Source organism: Tiliqua scincoides, chromosome 2 (genome assembly GCF_035046505.1).
Source record: "Tiliqua scincoides isolate rTilSci1 chromosome 2, rTilSci1.hap2, whole genome shotgun sequence".
NCBI lineage: Eukaryota > Metazoa > Chordata > Lepidosauria > Squamata > Scincidae > Tiliqua > Tiliqua scincoides.
The window spans coordinates 39,098,462-39,117,445 of record NC_089822.1 but is presented as its reverse complement, the minus strand read 5'-3'; the positions used below and the strand labels follow the sequence as shown (position 1 = coordinate 39,117,445).

At 42.2% G+C, this 18,984-nt stretch overlaps 1 protein-coding gene across 1 annotated transcript in view; it reads right to left on the bottom strand.

Moving 5' to 3' along the window:
* ADGRV1 (adhesion G protein-coupled receptor V1) overlaps positions 1–18,984 on the bottom strand; it is a 294,630-nt gene that overhangs the window by 146,510 nt on the left and 129,136 nt on the right. Inside the window, exons 64-75 of the mRNA XM_066613579.1 lie at positions 18,721–18,906; positions 15,874–16,106; positions 14,575–14,723; positions 13,182–13,383; positions 12,529–12,748; positions 11,090–11,329; positions 9,745–9,894; positions 7,994–8,467; positions 5,706–5,849; positions 4,304–4,475; positions 1,783–1,918; positions 166–1,013 (exon numbers count right to left, since the gene is read on the bottom strand). Coding sequence (XP_066469676.1) covers positions 166–1,013; positions 1,783–1,918; positions 4,304–4,475; positions 5,706–5,849; positions 7,994–8,467; positions 9,745–9,894; positions 11,090–11,329; positions 12,529–12,748; positions 13,182–13,383; positions 14,575–14,723; positions 15,874–16,106; positions 18,721–18,906 — 3,154 coding nt within the window. The remainder of the gene's footprint in view (positions 1–165; positions 1,014–1,782; positions 1,919–4,303; positions 4,476–5,705; positions 5,850–7,993; positions 8,468–9,744; positions 9,895–11,089; positions 11,330–12,528; positions 12,749–13,181; positions 13,384–14,574; positions 14,724–15,873; positions 16,107–18,720; positions 18,907–18,984) is intronic.

The window sequence follows — 18,984 nt, the reverse complement described above, 5'->3', positions numbered from 1 at the left end:
ATGTGCCCATCCTACTAGCGGGAGCTGGCTTAGGATTGGGTTGCTCAAACAATCATTTGGACTAGGTAGCAGGGGTGTTCACCTGGAACACAATCCTTTTTTTTTACACATTTGCCCTTGGCTTAGAAATTCAGTTATTTACTGAATCAAATATTATAAAGTTACCTTTGATAATTATTGTGGAAAAGGCTGAAAATCCAGATTCATCTTTGTCTTCTGTAATCTGAGCTCCACCTTGAGGGTCAGAGAGGACAACATAAAAGAATTCCTGTCCTTCAGGCTCTTCATCATCAAGAATTCTGATGGACACTTGGCTTTCTCTTTCCCCATCCAACAGTGTTACGGACACAGACTTCTCCTCAAAATCAGCCCCTTCAATCGCCCAGGTTAAGTTAGAAATCACAGAAACAGTCTCAAAGGGGAATGTATCTGTTCCACTCTGAGCATTTATTCCTCCAAAAGTATTAACAGCTACTGAGACATTGCCCACAAATCCCTGAGTCCTTCTAATATAAATCAGAACCATGTTGGGTATGCTGTTATTGGTGTCTTCTTCAGTGTAAATAACATTTGGTCCAAGACTTAAGATTCCATGATGGATATCGCTGGTCAGTAGGGTAATTGATGCAACACTAAACTCCAGGTTCAAACGTGGATCCCAGGTTGGCTCAAACTGCTGTTTAGCTAATACTACTACAGATGTTAGATTCACAAAAAAAATTTCATCTCCTTCTGAAATGCTATCATCAATTATCAAAATTTCAAGTGAAGCATTAACCTGAAGGAGTCCAAAAACAAGCTCTCCATTATAAACAGGTTCAAAGTCTTCTAATGGTTTGGCACTTCCTGCAATTGTCTGATAGAACAGTTTTGTGTGGTTGCTTTGGTAACCAAATAGTCTTTGTACATGTAATGTGACCATTTGTACATCTTCCCTCACTGAAAGACGCCTTGAGTTTGGAGCAAACTGGAAGATTCCCATTGGTTCAATTTCAGCAACAATGAAGTCTGATCTAAAACAAAAAAAAGAACAATTGCGAAATCTAAAATTTGGAGCAGAAATTACAGTGGGGCAAAAAAAAAAAAAATAAGCGTGCACATCACAAGCTAACTAGGACCAAATGAATTCTCTCATGCCTCTGGAAAAACCACACACTTTGGAGTTATCTGAATCTTCTCTTAGACTGAGCACGAAGCATTGGAATTTACTGGAGACATCAGTTCATGAAAAAGTTTGCCAACACAAACTTCTTATCCTAATTTTTAAAACTCCCTCTATATTTCAGTCCTCTTTTTTTTTTTGTTATATCCTGACCCTGCTCCTCCAACTCTATCACCCTCATGCAATCTTAAATGACTCTGCCCATTCTCTCTTGTTGCCCTTACGTGTGAAACTACCTCTCTGAATCTCTCCCCTTCCTTCAAATTCTTTCTCAAAACTGATCTTTGCTATTTGACCTTATGCTTATTCTCTTAACATTCCCAATTGTAACCAAGCTTTAAGTTCATGTAACTACATTTGCCACATTTTCTTCTTCCCTTCTTTTGTCTGACCCCCTGTGGCAATCACTCTTGCTCAATGAGCCCAGAGGATCCGTGTGGGGCTATCCTGCCTGTCTGCCTTGCTCTGACATGGGTGGTGACAACATCATTGCCAAGTGTTGTGATGCTGATGGAGGCCAAGAACACATGGCCATCAGGCTAACTGGGAGGAGACAGAGTTACCAAGCACAGGAGGGTGCAAAAGTGAATTAAACAGAGAAAGACCAATAAGTTTCTTACCTCAGTTGTGCCCCACCAGATACATTGCTATGCACTGCTGACAGATGGACAGCAAATACCTCAAGACTAGCAGGATATGGATTAACATGAAAAAAAATTGTTCTGCTTTGTTCACCATGAGAAAAAGTAACAGTGCCTGAAAAAATAATGATGGGAGAAAAGAGGGTTACTCGAAAATTATCACAATGTTAAATAGAAATACGTTTTGTTTGTGTGTTTTGCATTAGATCATAGCCACATGTAGGTGTTATTATATTTCTAGCCAGGACTGAGGAAATGACTTCTTCTGCCAATACAACAAAAACGGCATTAAGTCCGGGTCTTCATGGGCTCAGTGGGGTTCTAGGAAGATTTGGGGATTAAATCATTCAAGGATTGGATTTAAGAATTCCAGGGAGGAGCCATAGCTCAACAGCACAACACTGATTTTGCACGTAGGAGATCCCTGGTTAAAGAATCTTCAGGGTCAAGGTGGAAAAAAAGTCATCTTCCTGAAACCTTGGAGACCACTATCAGAAGTATGCAGAACTGGGCGAGCCTGAAAATGCTCAGATTCGGTATACAGCAGTTCCTTGTGAAACAATTATTTTTTATAAACCAAGACAATACAATCAATTATTTCTATTTGGATTTCAACAATTCATTTTATTTAGACACGGTACTATGTTGAGTTGAATGCAAAAACATGAATCTTCATGAGATTTATAAAGAAAGGGCATATAAATCCCACAATGAGCTTGTTTACAAGTCAACAGCAGCACTTTTTTGTGAATTATGAGTATTTTTACAACAGTTTTCAAAAACAGAACTACTAACCCAAGTAACACAATGAAACACAATGTAAATACTAACAGCAGCAGAAAATAACAGTTGTGGCTGACATGAAGGGGGGAGGAGTTCATCACAAGAAAATGGGAGACAAATGCTCTGCAACAAATCTGACTGTTCTCAGCCACAGGGTAACACACTTACAGGAAAGACAGGCATATTTTCTGAGTTCTCTCGAAGATCTTAATAAATGACCAGATTAAGAGATAATGCCCAAATGTAAGGTTTTTGAAGATTCCATAAACCAACAGGCAACCTCATGTTGCAATAAGTTGCTGAGTAGACCAGGGAAGTTAAGAACTTAGAGCACAATCCAAAGTGCTCAATTGGTGGGCATGAGTCCCTTGTGTCGGCTGAGGAATGTCACAAATGTGCCTCCAAGAGAGTTGGCTGGGCCAGCACAAGGATGCATGCACAGAGGCCAAATCCAGCCTCCACGCTGACAGAATTTTGTGCCAGCCTGGGGAGGCCAGGCCGGTGGGCAGATCAGGCCAAGGAGATGAGTAGGACCAGCCTCTGGCACTTAGGCTGGATCCTAACCCCCCTCCCAATCAGCCCGGCATTGCACCAGGCTGCTCAGATCTGCACCAGCAACTTAGCTGGAGCAGATTCAAGTAGCCCTATTGAGGTGACTGGTGCATTGCTCGGGATAAGGGGAAAAATATCCCCTTATCCCAAGTTGCTCCACAGTCACCTCCACAGCTGGATATGGTGCAGGACAGTTGGCCTGGCTATTCCACCGCAGGTTAGGATTGGGCTGCCCAGAAGCAAAGTAAAGAGAAGTTCATCTTCCTGCCCAAGGGGAAAAGAAGGTTAGAAAGAAATGTGCTAATGATCTTTTAAAAGTACGTATTAAGGCATTTAATACTCCGAATGTGCATTTGGAGGAGGAATTTCAAGAGTATATGGTTACAAGAATGAAATGGGAAAGTTGCTTGCTAAATAAACTAGGGTAAAGGTGAAGGTTTCTCTGAAGTTTTAGGTGATGCATATTCCAATCCCTAACTTTTCAGTAATAAAAAAAGAAATAAATAAAAGCCAAGAGTGAGGAAAGTAGTTGGTGAGAGGGAATTCATTTATTTTTCACATTTTTATAATTTCCCTCAAGGAGCAAAAGGAGGTCTATGTTAGCATTTCTCAACCAGTGGAATGGATACCACCAGAGGTATTTGAAGTGGTGTCTGGTGGTACTCACAGGATCCCTAGACATCAGCTGCCCGGCAGCAAGACCAGGAATGCAACACAACAAACAGCAGCACAGCACAACAAACAGAGGCTCCAAAGCATGCTTTTCCATGCTCAGAAAAGCCTTCCTGTCCACTCTGAGACTCCAACTGGTGTTTATCATGTCACATCTGGCCTCCCAACCCAGAAGTAACTGGCAATGATGTAATTGCCAGCTACTTGTAGTGGTACTTTGAATAGGTGGACCATGTGAAGTGGTATGGCAGACAACAAACTTTGAGAAACACTGGTTTATCTGGTTCTGTCCCTCCTTTTTTCTTCATGATAATCCTGTGAGGTAGGTTAGGCTGAGAGATAGAGACTGGAATTTTCTTCAGTCTTGAGGAAAAAGTCTCCTTTGTCCCTCTAAATGTCAATCAAGCTTCTTAAGTTTGCCTACTGTCCCTGAAGAAGAGCAAACCTTGTCATGCCAGGTCTTCTTGCAGAGGGGCGAAATGAAAGCACTCACCAGCAGTGGGTGTAATATTGCCAGGAATACAGAACTCTGGAATAAAGCCAGGTGGATATCCAGATTTCCACATGACTGTGACAAAGCCATAGACTCCTCTCCGAGTTATCAGAGCTTGGGTTGATCCTGTTGTAATATTTGTAAGTCGCAGCATAACAGAATCAAAGGCAACCTAACAGAAACAGAAAAATACATCTTCATGGCTAGGTTTTGTGCAATAAATACAAATCCTAGAATTCTGTGTTTTGCAGCACAGTATACTTCTGACTACTGCATGGGCAGTGCATTATTTCATGTAATGCAGTGTTCCTTTATTAACATGGCTGATTCAAGACCTTCTGGCACCTGAGGTGGCATACCAAATGCTGCCCTGCCCTTAATGGTGATGCCACAGGTTCTGTTTCTCCTTTAATCTGAAAAGGTAGTGGGAGATGTTGAGGATGAGAAAGTACGAAGAAGAAAGAATTGTGACCACCCTCTAGTTCAGTGCTACTCACATGGTGGTCTGTGGACCAGTGCTGGTTGCCAAGCCATTGGCTGCTGGTTCATAGCAAATTTCCAGGAAAGTCAATAGTAAAAATATGGCACAGATATGCTACCAATCCCTGGCACATTGGGAAAAACTGCCAGTCTGTTACATCAGATAAAGAACCACTGCTCTAGTCCAGTACATCTATCTCCTCCACACTGGCTTCCATACGTGGTATAACATAAAAATGTAAGAAGAGCCCCACTGGCTCAGGTCATAGGCCCATTTAGTCCAGCTTCCTGTATCTCATAGTGGCCACCAAATGCCTCAGGGAGCACACAGGACAAGAGACCTGCATCCTGGTGCCATCCCTAACATCTGGCATTCTAGGTAGCCTACTTCAGGAGGCTGCACATACCCATCATGGCTTATAACCCGTGATGGACTTTTTCTCCAGAAATTTGTCCAATCCCCTTTTAAAGGCATCCATGATAGATGCCATCACCACATCTAGTGGCAAGGTAAAAAAATTGCAAAGCAATATCCTAAGCAAAGAAATTAAAGCAAATATTCTCAAATATTTACAAGTTGGTATATTTATAAATAATTATGGGTGCAATCCTAACCAACTTTTCAGCACTCACACAGCTGTGCCAATGTGGCATGCACTGCATCCTGCAGTGGGAAGGCAGTCAAGGAAGCCTCCTCAAGATAAGGGCATGTTTGTTACCTTACCTTGGGACTCCATGGTGGCTAGGTCACTGCTGGAAAGTTGGTTAGGACTGAGCCCTAAGTCAAATGTTTTAATACATGGCTATCAAGGTGCACTACAAGCCACTAAACAAATTCAATAATACTACCAGTTTATCCATATTAACAGCTTTGAGCTGCCCTCTGGTGGTATAGATGTTCTACTGCTAGAAGTTCAGTTACCTGAGAATTGGCAGCTTCCTTGGGAATTGGAACAGAGGCAGACATCCCTGTCTCTAATATTTTAGGCACAATATTGGCACTGCCATTAAATAGGCTTACATTGTTCAATTGCAGAGTGAAGCTCAAACCCATGGAGAGAAACACCTGGCAGGATACAACCATTTATAGGACGGTCAGCACATTCTAACTATGAATAAAGCATTCAAACAGAAAATCTTCAAAGTTCTTCACATTTAGTGTGAGCAGTTTTTCAACACAAGTAGTTTAACACAACTTTTCCTAAAAGAGATAAAAATAGGAGTAGTTGCAGGGCCTCTGAGAGGAATTTTATCAGAGGGTACAAAGTTTCTTTTGGGCACCTTTGCAAAGGGGGAAGTGTGAAACAGAGTGGGGGAAGGTGGTGATGGGCAAGCAGAATGGGGGCAGGGAGGGGCAAATCAGGATGGGGGAGGGTAGAGACAGCTGGAAAAGTTTTTGGAGCCCAGGTCTACCCAACCACGTGGTATCAGCAGCTAGATACATATGGAAAACCAAACACACTCCTAAGTCTCTCTAAAATCTTTAAACACAGAAAATCGTTGCAGAAAATTAGCATCATCATATTTAGGCTCATACTAGAAAGGAAAGTGTCCTGTACATACCAAAACTTGCTTCTGCAGCAGCTGTAGTCCCACAGCTGTGCCCCTGAGCTCTTATACACTCCTTCTTGGTAAGCAGATCCTCAGGCCAAAGAGCTAATGTAGCAGACCAGTTTCCTCCCAGATTTGACACTGTGCTAAGGAGTGTCATGTATGCATTCCTCAGCCCAGCATATACGGCTTCCCAGTAGCTACAGTAGATGTAGCCACATGCTTGTGGTAGTGTCCCCCACATTCCAAGTGAGCAACAAGTTTGAGTAGACAGAAAACTGTAAGATCCCAGGAAATTTCTGGACCCCCTTCTTTGATTCCTGGGCCCCCTTTTTAACCCTGGGCCCCGGTACATATTACCCCCTTTACCCCCCTCCCCTAGGCCCTGAATAGCTGCATCTGGCATATCAAAGCAAGAAATCCTGAACTTCATCTTCAGCTGTTTTACAACACCTAAAAAACAGTTTAAAGACCCCCATGGGACCTATCGCCAACTTTTCAAGAAAATTCTATTTTCAGTCAATGCATTTGGGAGAACTAGGGCACAATCCTATCCTGCGCTGGAACAGGCAAGCCAAGAGGTGTATCGCTGTATCCAGCGCAGCATAGGGACCAGAAGTGGCTAAGCCAAAGGCAGGGGGAAACTTTTCCCCTTACCCCTGGGTAAGGGCTGCTGGCCCCTATGGGTCTCCTCGGACTTGCACCACCTTTTGAGGTGGCACAAGTCCAAGGAGAGCAGAGTGGTTTGAAGCCACTCTTTCTCCTCAGGAAAGGGGTTGGGATCCAGCATAACTGCCGGATTCCAGCCCCACCTCCTGCTCCCTGCCCACCCCCAGGCCCCCCACCGCCTGCCCTCCCGCCTCCCCCCACCTACCTTTTCCTCTTGCGTCGGCCCAGCCAGGCCAATGCAAGTCTGAGAGAGGAGGCCGGCACAGAGGCTTCCATCAGCCTCCGCAGGCTGGCGCTTCTCGGAGCACCGGCCCAGCTTCCTCTCAAGGAGTCGCAAATGTGCCTTATGGCATGTTTACATCGGCCCAAAGGCGCATTTGGATTGTGCCCCTAAGTTGTAAACTCACATTAGTCTAGGCCTGGCTGTGACATGCTTCTTTAATGTATATTGTTTCTGGTCAGTAAGATAGGATTACAGCCTAAGTCTTATTGAACACAATGGGCTTACTTCTGAGTAAATAACACCACTTTCAAACACTTCTAACCATGAGCCTGCTGAATACCTAGCAACATTCTGTGACCTGGCAACACCTATCAGGAAAAAAAATATGCAATTACTTGGAAAGGACTTTATATTACAAGTTTTCTTCTGCTGCACATTTGATCATCAGTACCATATATTGGGGGGAAAAACCTGCATCTAGGGGTGACAATCTGAAGGTTTCTATTGAAAGTAAAGGCTTCTCTATGAGAAGGAAAACTGATTCACATGCAGGCATTGTCTATGCCCATGTCAATTTTTCCTTCTTTCTGAAGAAAATGGAAACCTTCTGCATCTGTAGGCCTAGATTGTAGCCAAAGTTTATAGCAGATAACACTCACAATATATTGCTATGCTGCTCATTCAGTTCCATTTCTATGTGTGATTAGATATTAAACAAGGCAATAAAGAACTGCAAGGGCCTTGCAAGCTGAAAGGAAATTGCAAACCTGGGGTTGTATTGGCACAGTCTTTACTCCATAACTGGAACCTGTTTTAACTAGGAGATGTCCGATTGCACTGGCTGAGGTGATTAGCTGTTCTTCACTAGAAGATGAAATCTGATATTCCACAATCACATCGGCAAAAGTCCCACCATGCCGAGTTACATTAATTTGGATGTGCCGACTCATATCTTCTTCTACCAATACTGACTGCTTTTCAGGATAGAAGGCAAATACTCCATGGGGGTCATCATTTGCAAAAACAGTGAATCTAGATGTGCTTTTCTCGTGATCCAGATCAGCTCCTCCTTCCACTAAAGTCAGCTGTACTATATAATTCTCATCTATTTCAGGAACATCATCAGGCAGCAAGGTTATAACTATCTGAGATGTCCTCTCCTTATCAAAAATTATGACAAAGCCACTGGTAGTGAGGAAATCATCAGTAGTATCAGAATCTCCACTCAGTTTCCAGTGAACCTGAAACAGGTAAAAATCTTTGATCAATAAATTCAAAACCAGATGAGATGTTAATATATTTTTACACTACATATAGGTCATTTCAAAAGGAAAATTCCTTAAACCAGATAAGCACACTTCTCTGAAAAGACAGTCAATCCCCCATATGTCTCCTACATTATAACAACAGATGTGAACTGCTTTGTTTGTGTGTGCAAGATCTCACACACAAGTCAGGATGGTGTAGTGCAGGACTCTCCAGACTCTGGCCTGCAGGCCGGAACCAGCGCCCTGTCTAATCCCTTCCCTGTGTGAATGGAGCTTATTGTTCCACGAGGGAGCCTCCTTTTCCTGCCATCCATCTACCCCGAACTGTGCTCCAGCCAACCACTTCTGGGTCCAGCAGGCTGTGCACCTGGATTTCCAGGCAAAGGCGGCTGGTTGGAGCACAATTTGGGTGAGATTGGTAGCAAGGTAGGCAGGCTCCCCAGTGGATCCGAATGGTCCATTCACACCAGCGAAGCCTTTCCAGGTGCACAGCAGTCTCCAAGTTGGAGTCTGCTGGCATAGTGGTTCAGGAGTTGGACTTGGACCTGGAAGATCCAGGTTCAATTCCCCATGAAGCTACCTGGGTAACCTTGGGCCACTATTTCTCAGACTCAGGGCCCAATCCTATCCAACTTTCTAGCACCAATGCAGTTACAATGCAGCCCCAAGGTAAGGGAACAAATGTTATTCTCATCTTATGTAGGCCTCTGTGACTGCCTCCCACCACAGGATGTTGTGCATGCCCCCCACAAGTAGTGCATGCATGGCTATATCTGTGCTGGAAGATGCATAGGATGGGGCCCTCACCTATCTCACAAGGTTGTTGTGAGGACCAAAGAACAGGAGGAACTCTGAGCTCTTTGGAGGAAGGGCGGAATAAAAATATGAAACAATTAAAAATAATTGTATAAAAATGTGAATAAATAAATGAAATAATCTCTTTACAAATCATTCTGTTGGGGAAAAAATATCCAGGAACCAAGAAGAAATTAAGACATTCAGGAATAAAGTATACAAAGGTTGGGGTTGCAGTCTTATGTACACTTCCCTGGAAGTAAGTTCCAATAAATTTAATGGGGCTTACTTTTGAGTAGACATGCATAGAATTTTGCTTTCACTTAAGGCCTACTAGTAATTATTAATTAGATAATAATATTTACAATAAGATCTAATTCCACCCTCATAGAATGAGGTGTCTCAAGTATTTCAGATTACACTGCTGTAAGGAACAAATACCAAAGTAAAACTACCGTGATGTTCCCCACGGTGCCTTGAATACGTGTTATAAAGAGCACAATGTTCAGTGGCCCTTCCAGTGTCGAAGGCTCCTCATAATACTTTGGGAATAATGATTCTGGAGCAAATTGCACAATCCCATTAGGATCACCAAATCTTTGAATCTAAAAAGTAAAACAGAGTATGGGTCACAATGGGTTTTTCTTATTTGTGGGGCAAAGAAAATTCAAATAGTTTAAGCAACAATTCAGAACACACTGATTTTTGTTCACATCTATTTTTAAATGGCAGATGAATCAGGTTTCAAAGAACCGTGCAACAAGTTCTGAATTTTTTTTTAACAGCAGTACCTGGTGAACTACTTGTGAAACTGGTGAGTTTATGATAAGATATGACATGGTGCGTTCAGCTACTGTTGAAAGAATTAAAACAAAACACTGTTGGATGCACACAAGCTCTTTGGTGCACCTAACGTAACTCTCTGTTTCAGCCACAGACCATGATTTGAATAAAGGCTGGACTTTGGCATCTGTGGGGGATCCATTCAAGTAGTTTCTCACCAGGATACCAAACTCATAGATATTGAGATCCATGGGCAGACCCATAGAGAACCTCTGGGCACTCAGCAAACGAAACTGCTTCTCAGAAGCCTTCTGAGGCATTGGGGGGGCGCTGCTTCCGGTCACATTCGGAGGTCCTCTGTGGGCCTTCCAAACATGGGTTCAGAACCTGCAATGGGTCACTCCGTGGGTAAAGAGGACCCACTGTACAATAAAATAAAAAGAAACAAAGTAAAACAGCAATGCCTTATTGCAGAGAGCAAATGAATGGACCCTAAGCATAACAGTACACTGATGGATTAAGTTGCACTAAAAGAAACATGAAGCAACAGCTAATAAAGTTACATGAGGATCATATCTGTCACACTGGGATTTTCTGGGTGTTCTGTGTGAACAAAACCAGTTATATGGACTCCACATAGTGCTAGTCAGGCATATGGATTTAGCACTGACAAGGAGAACATACTACAAAAAGCAAAATAAATTATAAGAGGGTTGAAGATGCAATTATATGGAAAAGAGAAATTTAGAGCCTTGATTTGTGTATCTTGTATTGAGAAAACTATTTATTGTAACAGGTTTAGGAAGAAAGGAACAGCAAAAGAATGAGTAGCAGTATAATGTCCAGGACAGTTCAAAATGTCAGGCTCTCAACATATTCCTAGAATGAAGTATCCATATATTTGCATCCAATTATATTGTCACAAGGATTTCAGACACTGTATTTTGCTGGAAAAGAAAAATCAATTGGGGTGAGTAAGCTCTACATCAAAAATTAGGAAAAAAAGATATGATTTACTGTTAAGATGATGTTGGCTGCCTCGGGATCTAGTTCTGTTTCACCCTCCACAACAGTCAGCCTAATAACATAGGTCTCTTGAACTTCAACTTCTTCATGAGGATAAATTTCCAACTTGATGTTTCTCAGACCCCCTTCTCCTTCTTCAAAGTAGAATGATCCATTAACTGGATGACCAATGTCACTATTTTGGGCAGGTAATACTTCTTCTGAATTGGGTCCTAGGATGTGCCAATTAATCTATGGAAGACATGGAGTGAAACGTAGCATAAATATCATAAGAACAATATCAGAAATTTAAAAATAAAGATGCTAACTTGAGAGCTAAAAGAATTGCATCAGGTCCCATGTGGGCAAAGGAAGGAGAGGCACTGACCCACTTAATGCCACTGGCTTTACAAAACTGTCATAGAACAGCTGGCAGGCCTTTAATGAGGCAGTTGAGATCTTGGGGTCATCTGAGATCTTAGGACCTGGATTCTGTGGTCTACAACCTATGTTAAATTAAATTTCTTCATCTATGGTGGTAGATTTTCAAATGACAGACTCCAAGTGCAGATTAATTCAGCAGTATAGGAATTTTTCCAGAGGAAATAGACAAGTTATACTTCCTACTTATGAGTGAGATGCTTATATTGCCAAATCACAAATTCTGGGCATTAGTGTGTACTGCAGTTTTCACTCAGCAGAGGTTTAAGGATCTACTCAGAAATATTTTGTAGCACACATTAACGACCACAATTTCTTTTGGTTGGTTGGTTTTTGCTATTTATGACCAAGTAAATGAGGTGTAACTAAACATTTCTGTGCAACTGACCTAAGAGGCCAATCAGGGTACCTATAATTCACAGTGAAAAGAATAATGAAATAGTATTTTGTTATCTCTTTTCAAAATACCTATCAACAAAAGCAACCAAACAGGCCCCTGTCAGACTATTTATTAATAAAATTGCTACTTCTCACTTTTATAGCCGAGGAAGAAGCATAAGAAAGCTACTTTTCTTAGCCAACATTCTTATGAAAGGCTGCAAACAAATCTAGAGGATAGGAATAGCTCTAGTCCACTCAGGGCAACCATTTCTTAGTTAAAGATTTCTTACAGCACCTTCAGATACTGGCCCACAAAAAGCCACAGAAAGGAACACAGAAAGTCATCTTACAGAATCACACCCCAGTTCATCAAGCTCAGTATTGTTAAGACTGACTGGCAGCAGCTTTCCAAGATTTCAGACAGGATTTCTTATTCGCCCTACATGCTGATGACAAGGGTTGTAGTAGTATGCAGAGATCAAAACTTACTCCTGCATATTCTTATTCACAAACTTATATGGAGACTTAAGTGAGGAAGAGTTACTTTTATCCCATTTGTTTCAGGAGCATATGCTTCATAACAAAAGAATCTAGGACAGTCAAAAATAAATTTTAAAAAAGGAGTGTACCTGAGAATCTCCTACCAATCCCCCAGTTCTTTCCAGCACCAAGGACAGCGTCAATGACATGTTGGGATTGGGAAGAATGATTCTGCTTTGATTGAGGAAGCGGACAATCCCATGAGGAGAGTCACTCTTAGCAATAGTTATTTGGCTCACTAGGTGGAGCCCAAGGACTGCTCCCCCACTGGCTCCTATTAGCTGGATGTCAAACTGCTCAGCATATTCACTGTTCCAGAAACAATGAGAAATACAAACCTTGTTATTTTGCTACCAAATGCGATCTTTTCATAGGTATTATCACTAAAATCTGAATGTCTAGTAGTTTACCACACCCACCAGCATATATTTAGGATTAATTTTGCTGTTCTTACATTTTTAAATGTGAACAAAGGGAAGTAACTGTCTGTAGACGGTACTAAAAAGGTAATTCGGTTTTTTTCCAGCTTTTATATATGTATGGTTACTGTTTATAACTTGGGGTTTAATATTGTCTTTTTCCAAGGACAATAAAGAAAATTATCACATTTTTGGAACTGTATTATCCAAGTTTACTATGAAATTCCAGTTCTACCTATAATTATATCATGTGTAATAGCATGATTTTAGAACAGTCTTTGGCTAGAGAATGAATAATGCAAAGAAGTCTTCAATATTATTACCTTTCATTATCATCTATTATTAAGACACTGATAAAACTCCGGTTTTGACCATGATGAAAAATGACTGAAGTATTTGAAATACTGAAATCAACACCATCAGGAAGAGCTGAAATACTTCTAGATATGAAGTCTGCAGTCACATCACCATAGTTCCCACGCTTTCGCACTACTGGAATCATTATTATCCCAACATCTTCTTCCACTAAAAAAAAAAAAAAGAATTCACAATGTACTAGTGCGGCTTTCAAAATTGCATACTTGTAAATGGTCACCTGATTAGTCACTTGAGCTCACACAAACAGAAGCTGCTCAGGCAATATTAAGCAACTGTCTACAAATATCATCACTGGGACAAAATTATAATATTGTACAAATTTTTGAAACTAATTATTTACACATGGGCTGAACCATGAAAATAAAGAATCATACAAAGGGTCTATGCTCTTAAATGCATTCTTACATTTCACATAAGCTATTTAACCTTCACCAAGTTTCATATTAAAAGTACTGATTTGCAAATGCTTAATTTACAACATTATGCACAAAATCCATTTGGACCTTCTGCCACCTTTCCTATTTTTTTTTAACTCAACAAACACAGACTTCTGAATTAATAAAGTGCTTTTGAAACTCATATAGCCTACAAGGGGGATTTCAAAAGCCAGCTGGAGCATTTGAGTCCTCTGATGATGAGAAAAGAGTAGCGGCAAAAGTTCCTCAATTGATACGTTCCAACACAAATCTAGGGTATCTCAGATTTGTGCCTGTGATATCAGCAATGACTTTCCTTAGCTTTGCTTGTAGCCCAGGAATAGTTCAGTTCAGGACAATCCCTTCTCATTTGCCTGCTTACAAGTAAAGCACATCACATTTGTGGGGTCTGCTTCATAGAGCCAAGAAATGTTCAGGATAAGACAATCCTATACAGAAGTGGTAGTGCAGCTTGGTAGTGGTAGTGCCCCACTACCTTCTTGTCAAAACTGCCAAAGTGGATGAGAACTCCAAAAAGGGGGAAGATTGGGCCTTGCGCTGTCGCATACCTTAGCACTCATGGGGATCAAGCAGAGCCAATGGACATTGACAAAGGCTACCTGGAAAGATGCCCCACTTGGGAAGGATGAAGATTTGGGTGGTCCAGTACAGGGCCTAGTATTAACACTGATAAAGGGTGCAATCTTAACCCTCTTTCCAGCACCAACATACGGGCAATGCAGTAAGGAAACAAACATTCCCTTACTTTGAGGTGGCCACCGTGAGTGCCCCCCAACTGCAGGATGCAGCACACGTCCCATTGGCACCGTTATGCCAGTGCTGGAAAGTGGGTTAGGATTTGGGCCAAAGTACCTCAAATTATCCTTCTACAAATGCAGTCAAATGCTAAACATTTACCTACCTTGCAGACTTGTATAGAGTGGATCAAATTCAATGATGCCTTCTGCATTGTCACTTTTTGATATCATGATTCTTACAACTGAGGCATTTCCTATTTCAGGGGGCTGGTCAACCTGCAGTCCATTTTCTTTTATCGTAAAATCAAAACCACTTGTAAAGGGAAATACAAAGAAATTAGGCAATAAATGTCTTCATTTGTTGTCTCATACCACAAATGGTATGGTTCATTGTGGTTCAGTTCAAATATAATGCCAAACCATGCTTTGGCACTATGGGAATAAACCTAGGTTTTATTAAGGTTTGCAAGGAAAGCACAAACCATAGTTTTCCAGTTCAGAACAACAAGCTATAGTTCTCAAGATACGAATTGCCTGCAATTCATAATCCCATGGCCTGCTACACCACCAGAACCTACAATCTGGTGGCAGAGTGTGATTTTTGGCAGTTTGTAAAAATACGATCCGCCATTCTCTGCTGTTGGGCCACCACCACAAGTGGCAAATGGCCATGGCTGACTTTGGCCACCAGCAGACTTCAAAGAAGTCCTGGCACCAGTAAGATGTGCAGGGGGTGGGTGGGTCAGTGGCATCAGAGGCAGCAGCTCCGCTGATACCCTATCCCTCTTCCTGGCCTCAATCCATTTTCCTGGGTCCTCTTGGATTTGCACCCGCAAATTGCTGGTGCAGGTTCTAGTAGACCCACTGCAGCAGTGCGGGTTTACCCCTGAACAAGGGGAAAATGTTCCTTAACTGGAGGCAACTTCTTGATCTGCATTCCCCATAGGATGCAGCACATGATCTGCTAGTACAGCTGCATTGCTAGGGGGCGGGGTGATATAGGATTGGGTTATTAGATGTACATAAATTCCAATGATTTCTTAATCTGTTTCCATCACTATTCATACAGGAAAGGGAGCATATAAATATTTTAAGTAAACAATAATTAAGTATACATAATGGCAGAAAAAGTTGAACAAAATTTACCATGAATTATAGGGGCCCCCATATCTGCGGATCCCATATCCATGGATTCAGTTATCCATGGATCGGGTTCAGGCCCCCCCCCATGTGAGCCCCCTCTGGAGGGGCTTCTGTACTCAGCAGAGGCCAAGGGTGTCCATTCCCGGCCTCTGCCGGGCTCATACTGAGCTTTAGAGCTAAAAACATGTGACTTCCAGTTTCACAGAGAATGCTGAAAATAAAATTAAGTAAGACATTTGGTTGGAGTGGAATAGAATTTTAAATAGAGCATATTTTGTTGCTATGTATAACTTCTCTTGCATAACAAAATTTATTTTTACCTTCCCAGTAGTTCTACTTTGGTAATTTCTATGGAAAACTCCTCAGGACCTTCAGGAAGGTCCTCATCATAAATTTCAGCAACAATAGTTTTAATAGTCTCATTGGGTTCGAATGTAAGGTCCTCCAACATGACAGCAAAATCCATTCCTTCTATTGCAGTTCCATTCAGTACCCCATAAAAGATGTGGACTTGCCCATAATTTCCATGTGAACGAACAACTGTGACATTAGCCTGTTGGAGACAAACATTTATTAAGTTTTCAGTTACTTTATTTTCTCAGTTATTTTACAGGTAAGGAATTCCATCAGCTTGTTGAACACAGAATTGGGTTCCTGGTAAACAGTGGAAACATTTTGAATAGAAATATTCTACTTCAGTGGAACATGTCTATGTAGCCTATTTTTCAAAACCTGTCAAGAAGCATGGCATGCGCATTCGCTGCCTAAGACCCAAATCCTGACCAACTTTCCAGCTCTGACATATCTTTCTCAATGGGACATGTGCTGCATCCTGTAGTTGGGGGGTAGTCATGGAGGCCTCCTCAATGTAAGGGAATGTTTGTTCCCTTACCTTGGAGCTGCATTGCCCTTATGTTGGTGGTGGAAATTTGGTTAGGATTGTGCCCTTAAGCTAACAGAGAAAACGAAGCTGTTCACATACTCACACACAGAAACATACGTGCTGGTGTTGTTATTTACATAGCATAGGTTTTAAATAATTGTATTCTCTGAGGAAGCACAATAGCTTCTAAATGTTGAACAATATTCAGATTTTGCATGCTTAAGTTATCCTGAAATCAATAACTGTTTGTCCATCACTGTAGGTTGAAAATGGATGTACAACTCAGTGGCATCACTAGGATTCGCGTCACCTGGTGCGGAAGGTCTGCGCATCACTCTATGCAGTGGGCAGGGCAATGCCCCAGGTGGTGGGCGTGGTGATGTACCATCGCCCCGCCCCATTGGCTTTTTGGCTGTACCTTTTGATAGAACACAGATATTTCAATGTGGTTTGTTTCATTGCATTCTGCATGAAATTACGCATTGACTGATATATAACATGATGGTTATTATTATTCCTTCAAATTCTGATTTTAGTGATTTTGTAGAGTCAGACACACACACATCCATGTCAACTTACTAACACCTTATTGCAGCAGTTCTCAAACTTTTAGCACTGGGACCCACTTTTTAGAATGACAATCTGTCCAGGACCCATTGGAAGTGATGTCATGGCCAGAAGTGACATCATCAAGCAAATTAAAATAAATAATAATAAATAATTAAATTAAAATAAAAGAAATAAATAAGGGGGAGCCAGTCCTGTTCCACCAAGTGAATCTACTGTGAAGTCCTATTGTGGTCAATAAGGCTTACTCTCAGGAAAGTGTGGGTAGGATTATAGCCTGTGAGTCCAATGCTATGTCTACTCAGAAGTAAATCCCACAGTGGTCAATGGAGCTTACCCTGTAGCCTGCCTGCAATAATGCACCCCCCCCCCAAAAAAAAAAGAATCAGTGAGATTTCCAGCCCTCCCCAGTGCCCAGTTTAAAGTTCTTCTATTTCAGGCATATCAAGATAAAGACCCACCTGGCTTTGTAAGTGCAAAATAGAAAACATTCCCCTTACCAGTTCAAGTCATTTTTTTTGTCCTTTTTAGTGGGGGGGGGGGGCTGCCTTCTGGAGCATTTGTTGCACTCCAGCTCCATCGGATCGGGACCATTCTGGTGTCCTCACATTCCCCTTTGCCTGGCCCTGACCACCAGCCAAGGCACGTCTGCCTACTTGTGAGTAAATGCAACCGTGAGGCTGCTTCGCTTTCCATAGGGTTCAATAGACTGCAGCTGGGCGGGACGGACCTCCTTCTCGGGTGTTTTTGGGGGCTGCATTCATTGGATCAGGACCATTCTGACATCCTTGGAGTCCTCACAGCCTGTCCTTTCCAAAAGACTATGGGAAGTTCACCTACTCGCGAGTAAATAAGGCCATGTGGCTTCGTTTCGGGCTCAATAGACTCACAGCTGGGAGGGAGGGAACTTCTCGGGTGTTTTGGGGGGATGCATTCATTGGATCAGGGCCATTCTGGTGTCGTTGGATTCCTCTCAGCCTGCACTTTCTGATGGACTATGGTAAGTACACCTATTCACGAGTAAACGCGCGATATGGCTCACTTTCACTTTCCATAGGGATCCATACATTTTTTCTTTCCAGTTTTTTGGCCATAAGTTTTGAAGGAAAGGAGCTATTTCAATTCAGTTTTTTGCATTGCATTCTGCTGGGAATTCTGCATCCAATGGTGTATGGCATGACAGGGTAGCTCCTAAAGCCGCAATTTTAGCGCGTCACCCCCCCAGGGCGTGTCACCTCCCCCGGCACATCACCCAGTGCGGCCCGCACCCCCTGCACCTCCCTAGCGACGCCACTGGTGCAACTGGACCAATTCTGAACTGTAGTCTGCATTTAATAGGGAATGAATGGCCTTTCTCATGTGCAAGGTGTCCTTACTATATAGTTAGGAACAGTATAGCCTGAAAGTTGCACGGGTATGCAGCTCCAATCTGAGTTCAGTGCTGCATGGAACTTGGTAACCCATTTGTTCAGCAATTACATGAGCCATCATAACTGAACAACCAGGGATGGCATTATGATGCAGTTGCAACACTGAAGAAAAAGCAGTCCATGCACAGGCATGAACCCCACAGAGGAATTATTGGGGGGGGGGAGGATCTGCCTATGTCTGGGATCCTGTTCCCTATTCTTTGCATAGCCTTCCCCTAACGCAAAATGTGTGATCACAGTCTCAGAGAATAGTGATTACCCAGTATTTGCGTATTTAAACTCCTTACCCATTTTTCTTCTTCTGTTATCTGCAGAAAACCTTGAGAGAATGCAAACTGCCCATAGGGCAAGTCACTAGCAGCCATGGTGATATTTGCCATGCTAGCAGACTCATTAATGATTCCTCCATCACTGATAGCAGCTAGATGAAAATGATAGGAATGTTTCTCCTCAGGGAGGTTATCATCAAGAGCCTGGAAAAAGGAAAAAGACAAGCTAAGAGGATATTCACCATGGGGGGGGGGGGAAAGCTGGTTATTAAATGTGATCCA